Source organism: Ursus maritimus, unplaced genomic scaffold (assembly GCF_017311325.1).
Source record: "Ursus maritimus isolate PB19 unplaced genomic scaffold, ASM1731132v1 scaffold_14, whole genome shotgun sequence".
NCBI lineage: Eukaryota > Metazoa > Chordata > Mammalia > Carnivora > Ursidae > Ursus > Ursus maritimus.
The window spans coordinates 31,804,261-31,826,375 of record NW_024423786.1 but is presented as its reverse complement, the minus strand read 5'-3'; the positions used below and the strand labels follow the sequence as shown (position 1 = coordinate 31,826,375).

General features: G+C 51.3%; 1 protein-coding gene across 3 annotated transcripts; it reads right to left on the bottom strand.

The window, feature by feature from the left end:
* Nucleotides 1-2,383: 2,383 nt before the first annotated feature.
* Nucleotides 2,384-22,026, bottom strand: FAM107A (family with sequence similarity 107 member A). 3 transcript variants are annotated; one of them, XM_040628625.1, is made up of 5 exons: nucleotides 14,639-14,772; nucleotides 10,191-10,324; nucleotides 7,242-7,416; nucleotides 5,470-5,626; nucleotides 2,384-4,925 (listed from the first exon to the last, which is right to left on the bottom strand). In XM_040628625.1, the coding sequence occupies exons 3-5, from the start codon at nucleotides 7,409-7,411 to the stop codon at nucleotides 4,818-4,820; spliced, it is 435 nt and encodes a 144-aa protein (XP_040484559.1). In that variant the 5' UTR covers nucleotides 7,412-7,416; nucleotides 10,191-10,324; nucleotides 14,639-14,772; the 3' UTR covers nucleotides 2,384-4,817. The 3 variants fall into 3 exon arrangements, with proteins under 3 accessions (XP_040484559.1, XP_008701316.2, XP_040484558.1); XM_008703094.2 differs by lacking the exons at nucleotides 10,191-10,324; nucleotides 14,639-14,772 and adding an exon at nucleotides 21,923-22,026; XM_040628624.1 differs by lacking the exon at nucleotides 10,191-10,324 and having other exon boundaries at nucleotides 14,639-14,774.
* Between the last annotated feature and the right edge of the window lie 89 nt (nucleotides 22,027-22,115).

The window sequence follows — 22,115 nt, the reverse complement described above, 5'->3', positions numbered from 1 at the left end:
GGCCTGAGTCTATTTTTATGGGGGGGGCAGATCCCTCAAGTTCAGACGGACAAAGAGAAGCTGAAATAGGTTGTTGAATCTCATGGCAAAAGGGCAGAATGGCACAGGGCCCTCCTCTGAGCCCTTCCTAAGAGCAAGGCCCAGCTGTAGTGGAGAAAATGTGCACTTTGCAGACAGACGGCGCTGTGTGAATCTCGTCTTTACCCAGGCCTTGTTTTGTGACTTTAGGTAAGTCTTTTAATCTACCTAAAAATTGGTTAGTCAGTCTGCAACATAGTGAGCATGACATCGAGTTGTCACAGGTGGTGACATTGCTGGCCTTCGTAAATGCAGTGATCATAGCCGACACCCACTCACAACTTTTGGAACACCCGGCTTGGTTTCGGCAAAGGTAAGCCGAATCAGCCAGGGTCCCTGCCCTCATGGAGCTTGGAGTTCATGCCATCCCAAGTACGGTGAGGCTGCCGGGCAAAACCTCCTGGGTTCGGAGGGCTCCCCTGGCGTACCTACTGTGCAATCAGGAAGGGAGGGTCCCATCACCTCCTGAGGTCTTCTGTCTGTCTCCCAGGTTGTGTATGTAGTGCCCGTCTGCCCTTGAAGAGGGTTCTCCCCAAACCCAGACTTGTGGTCTGGCAGGTGTGTGTGTGGGGGGGGGTGGGCTCAGTGAGAACGGGCTTGCTGCTCTTGGTTCCCCACTTAGGGCAGAGTCTGATGTCAGAACTCCTTTCCTTCTCCAGGGTTCCCGTGACTCAGCAACGACTTGACCTCTGTCTTCAGGGTTGTCCTAACTCCGTGGATGCCCACAGAGTGGCGTGTAGGACCCACAGAGCTCCAGTTATGGTCTCATAGGTGCAAGTGCCAGTTGGGCCCAGGTGTACTGACAATAGCCCAAGGGGCTCGAGGAAAGCTTCTGGGCCAAACTGACATCTCTGGGCTGGGGTGAAATTGTGGAAGAAGGAGGCAGGTGGGCAGTGGTGGTGGGAAGGGCTGAACCTGGAAGGAGGCTGGGGGTGCTGCAGCGGGAGAAAGGTTTTCTCACTTAGTCGTTCATTCCACAAACATGAGTTGAGCCTCCCCTCTGTGTCTGGAGTCCCATGCCCTATTTGGTCACTGCCTTTTCTCAAAGCTGTGAGTGGGATGGGGCCCTGGGGTCCAGTTCTGCTGGAGATTGGCACAGGCCAGGCCCACTGCTGGTGGGGAAGGAGGAGCGAGGACCGCCATTTGGGATTCAGCAGGAAACGAGACAGACAAACATCTCTGCCTTCACGGAGCAGACATTACCACTGGGGGAGACACGGAAGGTAAACCAGCGCGGTATGTGTTGGATGGTGGCAAATGGCGCGGAGGAAAAATAAGACCAGGAAGGAAGGGGTAGGAAGTGTGTAGGAGATGCTGGGATTCAGACGGGTTGACCACGGAGGGCCTCGTTTAGAAAGAGCATAGAAAAAAGACCTGAAGAACGTGGGGGAGAGGACTGTATGCTCCCTAAGGGAAGAAGGTGAAAAGGCACCTCGTGGGATGTGGGACATGGGATGTGGGTGGTGGTGTGATGAGGCCAGGCTGGCAGCCAGAGCTGTGGGAGTGAGACCAGGGCAGAAGGCAGAAGGTTGAAGGTGAAGAGGGAGCCGGGCAGGCGGGGCCTTCCGGGTGGCAGGAAGGCCGCTACAGGGGCCGAGGGAGAGCCCTGTGCAGAGGAATGGCCAGACCCGCCTTCGATGTTCGCAGGCTCAAGTTAGCTGTTCTCTTGAGAATGGGCTGAGGGGGCAGTGCAGAAGCAGGGAGACCATTTAGATGGAGGCCACGGCAATCACCTAAACGTTTTGTGTCCCGCTGCGCCCCCAGCACATGGCATGCTGCCTGGCCCAGAGCAGGCACTCGGCAAATCCGTCCTGAATGATGTGTGAGTTAAGGAGGCCCAAATACCAGTCCTCGGACTAGTGCATGGGCTACGTGGAGAAGATACAAAAAAACAGATCTCAGGCATTGCTGCCGGGGATCCGAATCCAGTTAGTTTTTCTTTCTTTTTTTTTTAAATTAATTACTTATTTTAAAGATTTATTTATTTGAGAGAGAACGCATGCGTGCGTGTGAGTGTGCAAGGGGCGAGGGAGGAGCAGAGGGAGAAGGGGAGAGAAAATCCTCAAGCAGACTCCCCCCTGAGCATGGAGCCCGACATGGGGCTTGTGAGATCATGACCTGAACTGAAATCAAAAGTCAGATAATGCTTAACTGACTAAGCCACCCAGGAGCCCCTCCAATTGGTTTTTAATGAGAAAGAGGAATCTGGATTTTCAGTGGAGTGTGCTGGTAATTCTAAGCATCAGGCTGGCCTTCTGTGTAGGAATACTTTGGCTGCAAGTAACAGAGACTGACCAACAATGGCTTAAACAAAGAGGGTTTTCTTTTTATTTACAGGAATTCTGGAGGAGGATGCCTGCTGGCATTGGCTTGGTTAAATGATCACAGGGTCAGTGCTCTGAGATGCTCTTGGCCTTTTTCTCATGGTAGCAAGATGGCTGTTGCAGCTCCAGGCATCACATCCTCAATCAAGGCAGGAAGAATGGAGGGGCAGGGAGGTGTTACCCACATCTGACTCTTTCATCAGAAAAGCATAAACTTTCCCAGAAGCCCCTGTAGACTTCCTCTAAATTTCACGGGACCTGGTCACAGGTCCCCCCCCACCCCAAGCTGCAAAGGAGGCTGGAACAGTAGGAATTGGGACTTACACCCTCCACAGTGGGAGGCAGCCAGAGAGAAGGGGCATGGACGTGGGCGGCTGCCATGGCTCCACTGGACAATGTGGCTTCATCTCCATGGCTTGCTGTCTCCACGGAGCACCTCTGGGGAGCACTGAGTAAATCTCAACCATCCTCTCTGAGAGGCCTACTCCATCCTAGATGCTCTGTCTTGCTTCTTTTCACATGTCTGAACAACACATAGACTGGGCGGGGGGGAGACTTTGGGGAAATGGTGGTCTTTATTGGGGATTGTGCTTTGGGATTGCTCTCACCTGGCAGACATCTAAAATAGCATTACCACGTTCTCACTAAGACACATTCAAGAGCCTTTTAGAGCTTGACTTACACACACACCCACACCGACACACACACAGCCTATTTACACTGGTAGGCACCCCACCCAGGAAAAGGGCAACGTCTGTGGTCATCCTCAAACCACTCAGTTAGGAGTTAAGACCAGGATGACCCCTTTCCCCCTCCACGTCCCACTTTTGGTCCAAGAATAAAATAACATTCCAGTGGCAGCTTTTTCTGGCAGTTTTTTTTTGGGGGTGGGGTGGAAAGGAAATGCTTTGCTAGCACTGCCTCATCACCTGAAATGGTAGGTTTGCAAAGCCAGAGCCAGGGATTTTATTCTTCATGGGGGAAAAAAGAAACTGGCCTGTTTTATTCTCTAAATCTTTAACAATGGGATAGAAGCAAAAGGTTGAAAAATATGGTCTCGAGGGATTTTCGAGGAAGAATGAGTGAATTCACTGGAGCTGGCTCAGGTGGTGGACACCAGGCAGGGGCTGGAAATGGGGATGCAAAGGAGCCTTTCCGTAAGGGTGGCAGTGGGGTCTTCAAGCCACTGTTCGTATTTCCAGAGGGCCACTAGAAATCACTTTATATTTGTTCTCCATAGGCTTCAGGAAAAGGTAAAATAATAATTTTTTTTTTTTGGCTAGAATTGCATCAGAACGGTGGGGTAAGAAAATGCAGATTGGCAATGACACACCTCTCCAGTGACAGTGGCAATTACATCACCGACATAAATTGCTCGGCAAATGTCTTCCCAGGCCTGAGGGCCCTGGAACGGGGTGGATAATCGAGAGCCCTTGGAGCTGCAGAGGCAGGGTGTGGAATGCCCAGGGCAGAAGTTCCTGGCAGTTGGAGGGCAGAGGTGGCTTCAGGGATGACGTTTCCGGTATTTACTACACCTGGCTGCTTATAGTGTAGTGCTTAGGCCAGCGGCCCGGAGCTGGTTAGAAACGCAGCCTCTCAGCCCCCACCCCAGATCTACGGAGTCAGAAGCTGTCCTATAACAGGACCCCCCATGATTCGTGGGCACAATAAAGGTTGAGAAGCGCTGTTCTAGACTTCCGGGAGCAGGAAGCCTGCAGCCCTGGTTAGATGTGGTTACAAGGCCCAGACAGGGGGGCTGCGGAGGGGAGAAAGCAAAAGCATGGGAGTGGGGGAAGCTGGCCCACTCTAAGGAGCTGTCCTTGTTAGCACTCTTGTGACTGGCAGGATGTGAGCCCCAAGGCTGCCTTGGGAGCGACCCCGCCCTTCGTCACGGAGGACCGCTGCCCTTGAACCATATTCCCCTCAGCTGGCTTTCAGAGCAGGTGTTCTGAGATGCTCTACTTAGTTGCCCCACACGCCGCTGCAGGTAAAACCACAGTCAGGGAAGTTTTCTGAGAGAAGGGAGCTGGGCTGCCCAGAGAAGCAGGGCTCCGTGGGGCCTGCTCCGGCCAAAGAGGTACCGTTCACTCCTTCCCAATTCTGCCGGAAAAATCTCAGCAGAGCTCAGAAGCTCCTTCAGAGAGAGGTGCCTTGGGAAAGTTTTCTGGGCAGCAGCTTCCTTTCAGAGCAGAAGCGGTGACTGCTCAAAGGAAAAGCCTGGGAGCTTAGGGGCCCCCAAGCTTCTTGGTGGGTGGGAAGGAGAGCTCAGGCCCTCTGGGGCATTTTCGCAAGAGCAAGCATGCACATCACAGATGTCCCCAGGCTGGGGGCTCAGGGCTGCCAGAAGCAGAAGGGCTGGAGGAGGGCGTGGGGACCAGGGGTGGGCCGCTTGGGCCGGGCCTCAACAACCCTGCGCTACAGAGCTCTCTCCTCACTGCTTAGCGTGGAGATTCTCCGCAGGTTTTCCCTGACTTTGATGAATTCAGGGGCATGGTCCTCTTCTTTCTCTGGTGGTTTTTCCAGCTAAAGGAGAGAAGCAGCAGAAGTGTGAAGTGGGTGTGTTGGGGGGGTGGCTAGGGGAAATTCCTATTCCCCAAACCACAGTGTTTGGAGCAGGGATCCTCTCTGGAGAAACCGAACTGGGGAGCAGCTTTGCCACCAGCCTCGTGGCTGGGGTGACAGAGCACAAGACTAAGTTTTCCCCGGGAAGCATCATGCAAATCGCTTGCCTCAGCTGGGCCTCAGTTCCTCCTCTCTAAAATGGGAACGCCCCCTGGCTCGCAGGGCGGCAGTGAGAATGGAACCAGGATCAGCATGCGATAGATTGGGCTGATAAGGGAACTGAGGTTAAGAGAGGGGAGGTCACAGGCTCAAAGTCACACAGCAAAGCGAGTGGCAGATGAGGACTTAGGCCGGTGGGGGACTGCTGGTTGAGTCCTCATTTTGCATCGTCATCTGCTTCTTGCCAGCTGCGGCCACCTGCAGGGCTCCTCCCCGGGGGGCGGGGGCAGGGGGGAGACACTCCCTCCCGGAGGAGGCTGGAGCCAGGGCTGGGCGCTCCACCCACCTGGTTCAGCCTCTGCTGCCGTCTCAGCAGCTCCTGCTCAAAGGGGCACTGCAGCCGCTTGGCCTCTAGCTCCTCCTTCTTCTTCTTGATGAGCTGGTTCCGCCTGCGGTGCTCCAGGACACGCTGCAGCTCCGGCTTGCTGTCCACGCCCAGACCCCTGGGTGGGGGGAGCCGTCAGGAGACCCCAACTTCCCCCTCCCCCAGTCTCAGGGCTGCACCCCGTAGTGACACGAACCTATACCATTGTGTCGTACAACCCCCCTGGCAGCCCCAGGAGGTGGTCCCATTCCTGTCCCCTTATAGGGAGGCTCCTAGGACTTAAGACACCAGCCCAAGCCACAGCTGGGAAGGGGCTGAGCGAGGATTTGTACCCAGGCCTGTCTGATGGCAGAGACCAGGTGTTATGTCATTTCCGGTTATGTGCTCAGGATATGTTTCTAGAGGTGGAATTGCTGGGTCAGGCTCTTTTAAAAGATTTTGGATACATATTTCCATCTGCCCCTTAGGAAAGCTCTCCAATGTATACTCTGTTATCAGCGTACAAGAGCATCTATTTCTCTGCACTGTCACCATCCAGCCTTTTTATATCGGAGAATCTGGTAGGCAAGAAATAATATCTGGTTTTCATTTGTGTTTCTCTTATTCTTAGTTACATGGAATAACAGCCTTTGAGATGTGTACTGGTCATTTGCATTTCTTCTTTTGTGAACTAACTGTACCTATCTTTGTTCATTTTTTTCCTTATGGGTTTATAAGTGATATGTACACATATTTTTGTCTGTTTTATATTGCAAATATTTCCCTGATTTGTCTTTAGGCTTTTGTTTTTTTCTATGGTGGTGGTGTTTTTTGACATTAAGAGGGATGACTCTAAAAAACATTCGGAGAAAATACACATGATACACTAAGCAAGAAAAAAAGAACCCACTGAAGATAGAAAATGACACCTGCTGGAAGGTCTTGCACAGAGCTGAAAATAGCATGAGAATCCTAGCCCGGGCCAATACCAGAAAGTGCCAGTAGAGGGAGCTGCAGAGGCGCCGCCGCCTTCCTCTTGGTGCTAGCCGGCTAGCAGTTATTTCCCAGGCCTCCTCCACATTCCCTCCTTTTCTGAGTCCCAGCCCTGCCACCTCAAGCCTGTCTCTTTCTTTCGTTGCACCCCTAGCCTTCCTGCTCCACTCATGCCCCCCCCCCCCACGATTGTGACAACCCTGCTTGAGACCCTTTCCAGGTCAACACATCTCCTCTGGCCAACCTCAAAGTTGATGCTGCAAACACCCTGAGCTAATTGTGTCTCCTCTCTCTTTGCACATGCTATTCCTTTTGCTGGGAACATACTTGCTTCCACCAGCTGATGCTCACCTCCTAGTCTGGCTGACACCTGCCCACCCTTCAGGCTTCAGCTGACCATCCTGTCCTCCGTAAGGTCACCTTAGACCACTCCCAGGTCCATTTATGCCCTCACCATAGCATGTAGTTATACATCCATCCCCACTGTGAAGGCAGGAACTGGATCCTGTTCCTTCTTGTGCCCAGGTCTGGACACCGTGCCTGGCACATAGTAGGTGCTCAGTAAATGTATGTGGAGGGCAGGCATGAGTGGGTAGCTGGGAGGGAGAGCAGGGCTCTTGGGGATCACCGGGGACTAGACCCTCATGGTTTCTGTGGGTGACTGTGTGGGGTACCCTGCGTTGCACAAGGGGCACCTCTGAAAGGCCCAGCAGGTCTGAGGAGATGCTTGCCAGGCAGAGGCAACCGAGCTCCGTTCCCACCTTCTGTGGTTCATGAGCAGCTCTCGGTGCAGCTCCTGGTGGCTCCGGGAGGCCTTCACAGGGTTCAGCAGCTTCTTGGGCTTGATGAGCTCTGGATTCCATTCTCTGTATTCGGGCCGGGCCATCAGGCCCCCGATGTCCGCCCGCTCCCTCTGGATCTCCGAGTACATCGAGGCTGTAGAGACAGTGGGGGTTGGGGTTGGTCAGAGCAGGATCCACCATCTCCCCCACCCCCATGGGGCATAGCTGAAGGCTTCCGATTTAGACGGGCTTGGCCATCTGCCACTGTGCAGCTCTGGGCCGACTACCTGATCTTCTGAGCCTTGGTCTCCTCATTTGTGAGATGGATATGATTGACCCTGTGACCTTGTTGTAAGGATTGGAGATGCTGTTTGTAAAGCGGGGTGTGGGGGTGAAATACTGGGGTACAAACTATGGGTTGACACATGCATATGTTTTTGGTCTGATTTTGGAGAAAACAATATCCTATAAAAAGAATTATGCTTGAGTTTCTGTTTTTCAGTGAGCGTTAAATCAGAAAAAGAAAAGATGCTTAAACAAAGCAGTGTGCATTTATAAAATTTGGATGAATATAGTGATCAAAAGGAACCATCACCCCGTATTGTCCAGTTTCCCTCTCCATCATTCCACATTCTCTAGGGAAGCGTCCAGCTTTGCAGTTTCTCCAGATCAGAGAGGAGAGTATGAAATCCCAGAATGGCTATGTCTCTAACTACAAAGTGATGGCTGTCATCTTTAATGCAGATAGCTGGCTTCTTGATAGCCTTGCTTCCACCACAGCTGGCCTTGAAATTTGTCAGCTTACTTGAAATTCGGGCAGAGGGGCTCCTTCCCCTACAAGCTAGCTCTGTATCCTTGTGATGCCCCAAAACAAGCTTCTATGCATGTGACTGTGTGTGTGCACTCGCGTGCATGTGTGTGCATGTGCGTGAGACTGCGCGCGCGCGTGTGTGCACGTGTGTGTGAGCGACTATGTGCACACATGAGCGTGCATGTGTGTGGGCACGTGTGTGCATATGTGTGTGCATGTGTGTGAGAGCGTGTGTGTGTGTGCACGTGTGTGTGCGTGTGTGTGTGTGTATGTGAGAGAGAGAGAGAGAGAGAGAGAGAGAGAGAGAAAGGAAGACTTCTTAAGAAAAAGTCTCCAAGGGATGGCACAGCCTAGATACCAGCTTCGTTTAGTAATGCAAATGAAAATTGAGGCATTGGTTCTGCTCCCTATACTCAATGCCAAGCACTGGCATAAACAGCAGTTCTCCAGGTAAACTAGCTAGGGATGGTGGTGTGCGCAAAAAGCTGGAAGTAGGTAATAGACCAGTGGGGTTGGAAAATACAGGAGGAGGGTGGTGGTAGGGTGTAAATTGCAAGGTGACATGTCAGGGAATGTCAGCATCAAAGGGGGAGATTATGTTTTGCAAATGGTGGCTCACCAGACACATGTTTGGCATTTCTATTATTACGCATTGCAGGGTGCTGTTTGGAGGATTAAGTGAGATCACATTTGTAAAGGTGCTGTGTAAACTGGAAAACGTGTTAATTATTACAAGATATTTTGGAAGTAGCCAGATGAAGTGTCAGAGCTTAAAACATACCTGCTAATTTTTTTTTCTTGAATTCACATTCTCAGAACTGCTTCTGAAGTGAGAATTCTAATTCCTTTTCTTCTCTATCTTCATAAGGCTGTTATTTTCAGGTTCTATTCTTCCCAACTCTTTGGTTTTTAAAGATTGTGGTAGTATATTTGATAGTTAAAAATGGGTACTTGACAAAATAAACAGTTGGCTATATCAGCTCCCTCACCTTTTAAAAATGTGGACATTTTCCTTTTTTTTTTTTTTTAAGTAAACTCTACACCCAATGTGAGGCTTGAGCTCATCACCCCAAGCTCAAGAGTCGCATGCTCTACTGACTGAGCCAGGCAGGTGCCCCTAAACTGTGGATATTTTCTTAGTCTGAGGGATTACATTGTCTGGGAGCCAATGCATTAGAACACTCTGATTCAGACTGGAGTTTGGGGAATTTTTTTCCCCTTCTGCTTCCTATTCCCATGACCAGTCCCACCAAATCTTTATCTGAGTGGTTTTCAGCTATCCTCTTTACTTCCTGTGTGCTCAGTTCTCATCCTATCCAGCCCATTATCACACCACACTTAAATAACTGCTGTAGCTTCTTGGCTGTTCATCCTGCTTTAGTCCCTTGGTGTCCCAAACCTTCTAGAACTGCATAATTTTTTAAAAAAGATTTTATTTATTTGTCAGAGAGAGAGCACAAGCAGGGGGAGCTGCAGGCAGAAGAAGAGGGAGAAGCAGTCTCCCTGATGAGCAGGGAGCCCAATATGGGACTCGATCCCAGGACCCTGGGATCATGACCTGAGCTGAAGGCAGACACTTAACTGACTGAGCCACCCAGGCATCTCTAGAACTTCCTATTTTTCATCAGTCACACCATCTTTGAAATTACTAACTGTATTGTATGTTAGCAAAGCCATAAGGCAGGAAACAAATAAGTTGCATAACTTTAGGAAAGAAGAGGGCAGAATTAATTTGCTTAAGGTATCACTATATACCCAGAATTCCCTAGTGAATTAACAGAAAATGAGAGAATTCAATAGCGTGGACAGATACAAAGTACACAAAACCAAGAGCTCCTGCATAACAGGAATGACCATTGAGAACATACACAATAAAATCATTCATTCATTCTACAATATGTTTTGAGTTCCTACAGTTTGCTGGGTTTCATGGTAGACACTGCACACACGAGGTGAACTAAGCAGACAAGGTTCTTCCTGCTCTCACAGAGATGACATTGTATTGGGGGGCAGACAGTAAACACGTACACAAACCAATAAAAACCAGTGATTGCAAATTGCCAGGAGCCCGCTGAAGGAACCAGGGGGCTGGGATAGAGACTAACAGGAAGACCCACCTTCTGCCAGGTGCCCTGGGAGGGTCTCTCTGAGGAGGTGACATTTCCGATCTGAGGATCGAGAAGGAAGGAGGCTGTTTGGGGCAGAGGGGAGGAACAGCCTGTGTGACTCCTGTACCTTGCACAAGCTTGGTCTGTTCAGGGAACAAAAAAAGCAGTGTGTCTGGAGTGGCATGAGTGAGTGAGTGAGTGACAGGGAGAGTGGTGTGAGGGTGGACGGGTGGGTTCAAGTCAGGGAAAGAGTGCGTCTCATTCGATGTTTAAAAAGGTCATTCTCTCCGGCGTGTGGGGAGAAACTGTCAGCAGGTTTGGGGAAATTTTTATATGACTTTGGTTTCTTTGACTTCCACCGGGCACTCGTTGGGTCTCCCTCCTGTTAAATTCCGGAGGAAAAGCATCTGATTGGCCAGGCTGAGACTCTTCACCCCATAGGTCACCAGCCAGCCAATGGGCGGGCTGCCCCAGGGCCAGCCCCTCCCCCGCCCCCGCGGGACTCTTTCCTCCTACCCTGCTTGGAAGAGGAGCCCTGTGTGTATACAGCCAGTCCTGCATCCAAGTCCAACCAGTGATCAGCTCTGGCTCCGGTCCTTTCATTTTATTTTATTTTTTAAATGAAATCAGCATGTAGCTGTGGGGGATGGTGTCTTCCTGAGGCTAGGGCGGTGTGGTGGTTCAGGCAGGGAACCCGAAGGATGTGGCTGGTTCTTCAGACCACAGCTGCAGGCTGGGAAAACAGCTGCTTTTGCCAGCTGCAGAAATGACACGCATGAGATTTGTGGACAAGCTCGTGGGGGCCCTCCAGGACTCAGCCGCTAAGCCAGCCTTACTGCCTTTTAGTTTAATGAAAAGAGGCCCCTGTCGAAGAACCTCACACAGGTGCTGGAGCGACAGGGGCTGCTCAGCAAAGCCCAGACGCTAGGCGAAGAAAATCCGGGCTGCCCTGGGTTGGGGAGGGGGCAGGTGGGCCTCCTGAACAGAGGTGGGGTCCAATCCCAGGGCTTCTCTGGCCGGGTCTCACAGGCAGCTGGGGCGACCCGAGAGATCAGAGACCCTCAGGGAAGTGGCCATGATGGGGGCAGAGTGTGAGGTCGCCTCTGAAAAGACAAAGATGAATGCCCAAAAGAAGAGCTGGCAGAGAAGAGGAGGAGGCCAATGGAGGAGAAAGTGAAAAGGCCAGTGAAAAATCCTTCACTGGCTGTCAAAGAAAAGCAGAATGAAGCTTAGGTGTATAGACACTGGAGCCTTGCAGACCTGGATTTGAATGTTGGCTCTGTCTCTTCTTAGCCTTGGGCAAGTTTGCCTTTCCTCTGCAGCAGAAGTCCACAAACTAAGCCTTTGGACCAAATTCAACCACTTTGGAACACAGCCATGCCCACTCATCACTTACTGTCTATAAGGCTGCTTTCCTCGAGAACAGCAGAGTCGAGAAAGTGCATCAGCTGCTCTCATGCAGCATCCTTCCTCATGAGGTTGTTGCAAAATAAATGAGGGGATCCTTGCATGGTGCTTGGCAAGTGTCTAGCACAGAGTGGAAGACTCAATAGTGCTACTTATCTGGGCAGCCAAATACATCAGGGCAGGTTGTGCACTGCACAACTCTAGGGCCTCACTCCTGTGAATTCAACTATGAGTGGAGCCCCTGGAATTGCACAGTGTGGCCACCCCATTAGCTGTTATTAACAATTACCAATAAATCCTGGTCCTAGTCTTGGATGGGGCTTTCTTATCCTCTTTAAAAACAACACTGATTTAATCAGTGGCTCTTAACCCTGGCTGCTTATTGGCAACACCAGAGGAAGTTTTAAAAATACCAGTGCCTGAGTGGCATCCCAGGGATTCTGATGTCATTGGCCTAGGAGGTAGCCTGGCCTTTGGGATTTTAAAAAGCTTCCCAAGTGATTCCAATAGTCAGAAGTTTTGTAAACTATGGAGTTTAAAAATAAAAAATCTTTGCTTCGGCCTGAGTGATTTCAGCTGACTGACCTGGTTATGGTGGGCAGGGCTGGTTAAGGTCATAGTTCTCAGCCTCTGGGTGACCTTGGATGGGTCTTAACCTTGAGGACCCTCCTTCTCTGTAAAATCATGATGCTATGTAGACGGGATGAGCCGAGCCAGGCAGGGGCAGGCACAGCCAGTAGGTGACAGCTAAAGTGAGTGTCTTACATGACTTCAAGATGGGCAAATTATTCTTGCTTACTCTGCAGACTGTGGGACTGAGTTCATCTTTGGGGGCAGAGTGGGGTGGGTAGTAAAAGGTCAGGGGAGAGATTGGGAGCTTCTCCCTTGGTTCTTCCCTGTTTCTCCTTAACCCAAGAGGTCCCACAGCTCCTCCCCAGGGCCTCTGCAGACACCAGCCCCATGCCAGGCACGGCTCAGCTGGGATCACTAAGTGCTCCCAGCATGAGCTCATGAGCCGCTGGGGCTGCGTGGCTGATGTGACGGTGGTGGCTTTGAAACCAAACAATGGCAGTCGCCCTGGACGCAGGACAGCAATGAGGAGAGACTGAAGGGAAGGAGTGGTGGTGGAGACCTAGGTCCCAGTGGATTCTGAGCTAAGGCCTTAATGTCCCCTTCATCTGCCTCTCTGCCCTGGTGGCTCTGGTTCTGTCTTTGATGGCATCAGTTATAACAAATGACACATGAGCCAGTCAAGCAGCAAGGTTATGGCAAATGTTTTGGAGGAGACGGGCTGGGTTTGGATCATGGTGGGTTACTCCTTATTAGCTGTGTGACCTTGGGCAAATAGCTTCACCTCTCTGAGCCTCTGTTCAACGGGGATAATGGCCATACCTACTCAAGGGGCTGTTTAGAGGGTGAAATGAGAAAATGTGCATGACGTGGTTAGTCCAGTGCCTGGCACCGTGATGCTCACAGAAAGCAAACTCCCCTTTCCTGAGGGCACCTGTGGTGAGCATTCAGCATTTGGGGAAGGCTCACTCACCTGCATCTGGATCTCACAATTGCCCTGGGAGGCTGTCAGAGGCACTGTTTTATTATGCCTATTTTGTAGATGAAAACTGCTGGAGGCCTGGCTGCTGGAGAACTCCTAGCCCAAGGGAAGTACAGACTCACAGGGAGCCCCAGGACAGCCGGAGCCACTTTGGGCTTGAGCCAGAATCCACAGTCCTGTCTGCCCAGGGACTGGCCTTTGTTTAGGAGGGGACCAGCTGGTGGCCTTCCCTCTCCGGGGTGTTGGTCAGTCTTCCCTGCTCTCCCTTCCTGCACCTTTGTTCCTTATTACCATTCAAGCTGTGGGTTCAGAACACACGTGGGAGCTTCTTGGTTCAATATTTCAAGAGGCGGAAAGGTAGAGGAGGAGAGAGGCTTTTTAAATAATCACTGGCAAAGGAGAGAGAAGCGTTCAATGACAAGTGTGGCCACCGGGTTTCCCAACCCCTTCTTGCTTTTTTTCCTCCCAATAGGGAAAGTGACCTTTTGTGTTTCACTGACCAGAGGTCAAAGAACAGTGCTTTTGGTGGCCCCTGCCTGGAATCAGAGCTCCTTGTCCATTTGGATGTAGTTCCCCTACTCCATGGGAAAGTGGTTAGAAAATCCTAAACGTTTTGCTTTGGGTCCGCCGTGACCTCCCAGTTTGTGAGGAGAAGGTCTGGGTGGGCATTCAGGGGTTTGAATCAATTCCATAGCTGGACCGGAAGGCCCTTAGCCAGGCTGGTGCAGAGTGTGGTGCAAGGGATAAGTGTCAGCAGACCAGATATTCCTGCTAGCCCACCAGTGGCATGACGCCAGCCATTCCACTCGGAATATGCCTCCAGAACGATCCTGGCAGGTACTTACTTACCACCAAAGGAGCTTAGCGCCCCTCAGGGTCCAAGCCCTTGGAGATGCAGCTATTGGGGCTGCTCACAGCTGGGGAAACCAGCCAGGTTTGGCAGCAGTTCCAAAAAGTGACACCCCGAACCCCTGATTTCTAGCTCAGTCTGGGGCTTGCCTCTACTGCAAGGTGCTAGAGCGACCTTCCCCAGGCAGTTCCCACGTTAACACACACGCGTGCCCACACACTGTGCGGAGCCCCTCGAGGCCAGGGCTCAGAAAGTTCTCACCACAGACCGACGAGGTGGCTGCTGTCGCTACCCCTTTCCACTGAGGAAGACAGTGAGGCTCTGAGGGGTCATCTGACTTCCCCAGCTCACACAGCCAGTAAAGGAAGGAGCCCGAATTGAAGCTGGGAACTCTGTCTGATGCCAAGACCTGGGTTCTCTGACTTGTGCCCTGCGGCACCCTGGCCTGTTGTCTGTCTAGTAATGAGGATTAAACCCGCTATGCTGTGCGATAACGGACTTGGATGGGGGCTAGAGCCCGGGTACCCCAGCTCAAACAGCTCAGCTCCCCTGCCCCGGGGCTCCACGGCCCTCCGTCCAGTCCCTAGCACCTCCTCCCTCACAGCCCCTAGCTCCACAGCAAGGGAAACAGAAGAGAAATGGGCTTACTTCTCAGCTGCGTCTCCGGGAAGGGAACTCGGGAGCCGAGGCTGGGTCCCTCACTCTGCTGGGAAGTCCCAGGCTAGCAAGGAGGGCCGCCTCTTAAGGGCGGTTCTTAAACCCCTGCGGATGGCGGGCGGCTGCAGTGCCAGCGAGTGAGGCAGCTCTGCATTCCTGTTTATTCTGGTATCAATAAAAGGAACTGTTACTATAGTAACGGATATTTCGCTTGGTGCACGGCCACTTCCACAATGCGGAACACCGCGTCCCAGCCACACGCTCGAGAGGCGCAAGTAAATACCTATTTGGTCAGATTGTGGAGGACCAAGAACCCTGCCAAGCTTTGTCTGAGCGAGGGCTCGCACAGAGGCATTTCCCTTGTTTCCAATGGGAGGGTCAGCGAGAGTGCATTCCAGAGCCTCCCCAGGGGAGGGAGAGCCGAGTTCCGGCCGCAGCGCCCAAGGCTTCAGGAGGGAACTGGGCTCTGAGGTGGGAAGGGAGGGGGGACCGGCTGGGGCTCAGGTCTTGGTCATCCACTGACGGGTCAGGATCTCCATACACCTTATTTACTCCACGCTCTGAACTTCCTCTGAACTTCGGAGAGGAGCCACGGGGACATTGCACAGTTGAGAGTGTGAGGAAGGTGGAAGCTGATGAGATGTGGGCCGAGAGGTCCCTCGAGTCGGCCAGCTGGGCTCAGGCACCAGTTCTTTGGTGGAGGGTCTTGGTTGGCTAGAAGGCCATGAAGCCCACGATGTCCATCAACCGTGAACAGGGGCAATAAAAAGGCCATGGGTGTCCTCTTTGGCCTATGTTATTAACTGACCTTTGTTGAGTACCTACTGCGTTCCCAGCACTGTCCCGAGTCCTGGAGCTACGGGGCGAATGACAGCCTTGGGCTCTGGGAACCTGTATTCACGGGTGGGCTGGGAGTCAGACAAAAAAGGAGACAAACCAGAAACTTTGACCTGTGATGAATGTTGGACTGAAAGTAAGACTGGGTGAGGTGGAGAGGAGGCGCTGAGTTCAGGAAGGGTGGACACCGAGGCGCTGACCTTTTAGGGAGGCCTGGGTGGTGAGAAGGAGTCAGCAATGTGATGTCTGTTCTCATACGAGAATATTCCAGGGAGTGGGCAGAGCCAGCGGAAAGGCCCCAGGGTGGGACTGAGTCTGATATGGTGGAAGACGGCCAGCGGGGCTGGAGTGTCGGCATGAGGGGGAGGTGGGGCATGGGGTTGAACAGGGAGGCAGGGAGCAGGTCATGCCTGGCCTGGGAGGCCTTGACCAAGCCGGCCATCCTGGAGCCACTTAAATAAACTCAGTCACAAATTCTTGGGTATAAAAGAACTTTCTAGAACCAACACATGTTCCTTTTTGTTCCTTCTTCCTAAATTCTGCCTCTCTTGAAGTACTTTGAATGGTCTCCTCCCCAGGCTTCCTGTCCTGCTGTGGCTTAATTTTACTAAATTCTGGTGGTGAAAGATTGCCGTTAAATTCTTGTCAAGCCACTCTTTGTTGCCACATGCTGTCTTGCTGTGGAAATGGCTCTTCTGAGCATTTCCCAGGGCCCACAGTGGCTGAACTGAACCAGTCCGGGTGCCCTCTGACAGCGGGGGAATAGGAGGGATCCTGGGGGAACCGACAGCTTCTGCTGCCACCTACTCCAGCTTATTCCAAAGGAGCAGACTCTGAGAGTCCCCATGCCAGCAATGACCTTCATCTCCATTTCATATTCTCTTTTTTGAAAGACTCTGATGACAGCCCCAGAGCAATGGAGAACCAAGGAGAGTTGGGCAGGCATCCCCCAAGGTTGGGCGCCATTTTCCCCAGGCAGTTGGGACTCACTATGCCTGTTCCATTCAAGCTCTTTTCACAGTCCATCCTGTGTATAAACCCGTCGGGCTCACCCACCAGACTGCCAGGCTGAGGCATGGGGCTTTTCCTTCTCCTTCTTAGTATTCCTGTCCCACATGGACACCCCTGAGCTTCTAATAGTAGCATCTTGCTCTGTGTGTGTGTGTGTGTGTGTGTGTGTGTGTGTGTGTGTTACTGTTTATAAGATGAACAGCTACGTCACCCAAGCCACACCCCATCGGTAAGAGATGACGCCGTACCCATCACGGGGCGCAGTCAAAGCATGTCTATTTATTGGCCTAAAAAGATGTCTGGTACATGTTTGGGGAGAAATCAAATTGTAAAATCACATATGGTATGATTCCTCCCCTCCCCCCCCTTTTTTCAAGTTACCAAAGTTCGTACGTACAGTACCTAGAGGACCAGTCTGGAGGCATATATACAGAACTGCTAAAGTGGTCAGTTTTAGACCAATGTAGCTCAAATGCCATGACTAGCCATCATCTGTGAAACGAGCGTTAAAGTGGAACTAAAATGGGCCATGCTCTTGGATTGCTGTATTGGAACTTATGAGGGAGGGGCCTACAAATCTGGATTTTTAACACATCCCCCTGGGGATTTGTTTATCTCCATGAGTTTGAGAACCACTATTCTACAGCATAAAATTACAGGCCCTTCTCTTTAGTCACATTTCTCTACTGTTTGTGGCTTAAACAGAAAACCAAGCATACATTGCTTTTGCTCTCAGAAAACAATAAAGATTAAAAATATGAGAAAGAGCAACCTTTTCCAACCAATGATAGTTATGATTCACATCTGTTTCAGTCATGTCCATTTTGCGTATTGGCAAACAGAGGCCTTCTGGGCAAATGAGCCTTTTAGGAGTTTACTCCAGGTTACTGCCGAATTCAACCTCAGTTACTGACTCCTGCCTTGGTTGATGGAGATTTCCCTGGAGGCCTTCCCATTCTCCCTAAAGGAAGGACTCTGGAATACGAGGGGCCTAGAGATCAGAATTCCTGCTCAGCCCCACGAGAACTGAAGGGGAATCCCAGAGGTTGAGCACCCCCCCCCCACTCCCTTCTTGTCCCTTTGAAGTTTGTTTTCTTGGAAACTTAGAAGAGCCAAAAGGAAGGGGGGTAGTGAAGACCAGGAGAGGCAGTCAGGAGTGGGAGCTGGGGACATTTCCTGCATCTACCAGGGGCTGGAGCTGCAGCTTGCATTAAAAACAAAACAAAAAAACAACCCTCCAAAAACATCTTTCCTTTCATTTTTGCTCCCCTTTTTCCAAGCTCATAGGCGCCTGGAGCAGCTTATCTGGGTACACAAACAGCAGACAAGAAGTTCCCATGGCAACTCCAAACTTCCTCCTCAGCGTTGTATTCAGTCTAAATCTCCAGGGTCCCTTTTCAAGGCCTCAGTGAGGTTTCTGAGAAGCCACCCACAAAACAGCCTTAGGATCCAACCTTCTCCCCACCCCCAACACGCTCAGTTGAAAGGACACGGTGGGGGGGAGGGGGGAGAAACTGTATTGGCAGAAAAACTTGTCATGGGATCCGTGGAGAGATTATGAAAGCAATGAGAGTTGCCTTTACAACAAATCTGAACCAGGAAGAATTTACCCGGTGGAGGGATTTCAAGTGTGCAAACAGGAAAGTGTCGGGGAGTGAGGAAGAACTCAGTTTTGTTTCAGAAAGCTGGCTCTCCACTCAGCTGGGGTGAGGCCTGATGAATCCGGTCTCTTAGCTGCAGAGGGCCCCTGGGGTGCCCCCCAGCCCCAGCACATTTTAACTCACTTGTAGCCTGGCAAATGATGACAGTGGAGCTAAGGATGGGGAGAGGAGTGTGTGTGTGTGTGTGTGTGTGTGTGTGTGTGTGTGTGTAGAGACAGAGAGGATCCTGGGCAGACCATAGCTTGTCGAGCCAAGCAAACTTCCATGATCGCTGGCAGTGGGGTTGCTAGATGTAGCAAATAAAAATGCAGTATGCTGGGGGCGCCTGGGTGGCACAGCGGTTAAGCGTCTGCCTTCGGCTCAGGGCGTTATGGGATCGAGCCCCACATCAGGCTCCTCCGCTAGGAGCCTGCTTCTTCCTCTCCCGAGCCTGCTTCTTCCTCTCCCGAGCCTGCTTCTTCCTCTCCCGAGCCTGCTTCTTCCTCTCCCGCTCCCCCTGCTTGTGTTCCCTCTCTCGCTGGCTGTCTCTATCTCTGTCAAATAAATAAATAAATAAATCTCAAAAAAAAAAAATGCAGTATGCTCAGTTAAATCCGAATTTCAGATAAGCAACGAATATGTTTTTAGTATAAGCATATCTATATAATAGTTGGGTTATACTTATGCTAAAATATTATTGGTTGTGTATCTGAGGTTCCGATTTAACTGGGCGTCCTGTATTTTTTTATCTGGCAACCCGGCCTGGCAGGCAGCGATGGAGGCTATGGCTGCCCCTCTGGCTACGGGGAGAAGCACGGTTGCTGTTGTCCCCAGGTACCTGCGGTGCTGGTCCCCTGTCCATGCTGCAGAGGGATGCCTCCCTCCTTGCTGGGAACCTGGCTGAGCTCCAGGTAGGATGCAGGTGGACCTCTACTACAGCACTGCATAGCTTCCTGGGGATGGCCAAGTTATTCCCAGAGGTGACCCTTCCAGCTCAGCGGTGAAGAGCAGGGACTGTGGTGTCAGTGCAGAGACCACTCCTCGTTCCACTGCTGGGCAGCTAGTTGACCTTCAACTCCTCATTTCCTCATCTCTGCTATGGGGCAGACATTCTTTTGAGGAACAAAGGAGATCCTGCATGGGATGTCCTCACATTATGTGTCTCAGAGTCTGGGCTCCGAAGTGGTCGCTGTTATTTTGATAACCCATTTAAAAGCAATAAAAATTTTCAACCACATGAAAAAAGTGGGATTAAAGACTAGAGTTGACATAACCTCAGCAATGCAAAACAAACACAACCACACACACAAGCAAAGACTTTAAGGAGATACCCCCAAATGTTACCAGTATCTGCTTACAGTTAGTGGGATTGTGGGTAAGGCTTCCCCTCCTTTATTCTCAATTTCCCAAAATAGTCATGGTGAACATGTAATACTTTAATATTAAAATATTAAAAAATAATCAATGAAAAATTTTCTAGAAGCGTTCTCTTACTTGGAGCATGACTTGAAACTACTGTAAATGAAGATGGGTGGCTACCATTTTGGACTTGACTCCATAACCCCATCCTTGGGGGCTTCTAAAGGATGGGGGCTCTTGCCTCTTCACTAAATGGCCCAGCTGGATCCTCACCCGACTCTTCTTGCTTTTCTATGTGTGAGACAACCAGAATAGTGCTTCTACTCTGGCCCTGGCCCTGGGTTTGAATCGCAGAATCTCAGCTCCACCCTTGATGGGCTGTGTGACTTTTGACAAGTCAGGTTATCTTCTGAGCCTAAATTTCCTCGTGTTTAAAATAGGGGTTAATACTTCTTACCTCCCTGAGAGGAGGGACATATCTGTTATATTTATGAGTATATCCATGTGCCTTGCATGGGGGTAATATATAATGGTGGTCAATAAATATTGGTTGAAGGAATAAATGAATTACGTTGATGAGATGTCAGATGTTACAGGTGACAATAACAAGTGATCAACATTATTGGTCATTATTATTACTAGTCTCAGGAGGTGTGCAGAGGTTGACACGGAGGGTCCTAAGTTTGCATGTGTTTTCTATCCCCTAGTGGGAGAGAAGTGTTCTCTTAGCAGGACCATGGGCAAGCTGCCAAGCTCTTTGAAGCTCAGTCTCCTCATCTGTTAAACGGGGATGACAAACAGCAGTGATCTCGTAGGGTTCTTAAGACTGAACGAACCAGCAGTGCCCAGCACAAAGTAAATGCTCCCTCCGCGAGGCCCCAGGCAAAGGCCTTTCTTGTAGCTGCGTGTGGTACAGATACCGGGCAAGTATGTGGCCCCTGGAACGACTCTGCTATGTCTGCTATTCTGAATAGGCTGCCAGTGAAAAATGTTGCCTTTTGAATGAGGTTCATGGCTGCAGCTCCAGGTTAGAGGGGACACAGGGTCTTCAGATTAGAGAGCCCCTCCTCATCTTGCGAGAAGATTGCCAGTGGGTGGGAACACCTAGGAGGAGTGCTTTTCGGGGAAATCGCTGCCGGAGCTGGGATTTGAAATAGGATTCATCTAATTATAGAGCTCCTCCCTTTCTGCCTGCCCCAGCTCCGCCGGATTTAAGACCCTCCCTCAGGAAGGCGCCGGCAGTCCTGAAGTCTTGGCCAGTTCTTGTTTTTGGACTTAAGAGAACCGTTGTTCCAGTGTTCCCAAGCTGTAGCTCCGCGGGGGGGATCTCCGCGGGGCGTAGCCAGTCTAAGAGAGGCAGTCAGTCAGTCCCCGGTGGGGAGGGGGGACCGGGGAGGGTCAGGGGGGTTGGTGGTGGGGCCAGGGCAATCGCCAGGCGCGCCAATGGCTCCGCTCGTGCCTTCGGCTCCAGGGGTCTGCAGGCAGGACCGCTGAGTGGGGTGGGCTGCTTGTCCACGGCGATTCGGCAGATCACAGCTACCCCGTGAGCCCAAGTCCCCTGACGCTTTCTAAATCGGCAGGGACCCGCTCGAGATGGATTTTCACCTTCCCTAAACCTCTCTTTCCAAACACAAAGTCCGGAAAGAAACGCCCCAACCGCTGACTGCGGGCATTCCTTTTCTTCTTTCTACATCTCTGGTTTTCCCAATTATTTTTACACTGACTATATGCCATGTTTGTTTCATTTTCCTAAATAAAAAATCTCTTATTGTCCTGAGTAGAAAAGTAGTATGTGCTTATTGCAAATAAGTAAACAGAAAGACAAATAAGAGAGAAAAACAGAAACACCTTGTCATCCAACTCTCATCCTTGAAAATAACCACCGTGTGTTTCCTTCTAAATCTTTCCCCCTTTACATGCATGTATATAGAAAAATAGTTTCTCCCCTTCCTGTAACTTGCTCTCTTGCCTTTCTGCTGCAACGTACGTACCTCGCTGGACACCCCCAGCGGCTATGCGTCTGTGCTGCTACACGCCCCACTGCGGGCAGCCCGGGTCTTACCCATTTTCCACTTTCTCACGCCTGCAAACGTCTTCGCGCACATAAGAGACCCGCCAGGAGATGGAACCTCGCCGAACTTTCATAGTTAAGAAACCCGAGCGCGTGTGTATATGTGTGTGTTGGGGGGCGGCGCACTCACGCACTGGAATAAAGCGATACAGCTAATGGTAGATCCCCCAACGGAAGAATGGAGGAGGGAAAGAAGGAATGAAAGCAGAACACAGAAAAGTAATTTAAAAGAATGAAAGAAGGGAGGAAAGCAGAGCAATGAAGGAGGACCGAGGTGCCCGGCAGTGGGCTGGCCAGGTTGAGCATAGTGTGTCCGCCCTGCCCTCTCCCTCTCTCCGCGGCCTTGCCCTCACTTACCGGACCTGAGCAGCATGGCCCGGTAGAGACCCGTGGCCTCGGCGGGGTCCCGTGGCCGCTCACCCAGCCTCTGCGCCATGCGCCCGTGCGCTCGACTGCGGAGCCGGCACTGCGGACAGGGAGCGCACGGGGGATAGTACTCCGGGCCGGGGCCGGAGCGCCTCCGCAGCGGTGACGCGAACCGAGGCCCAAA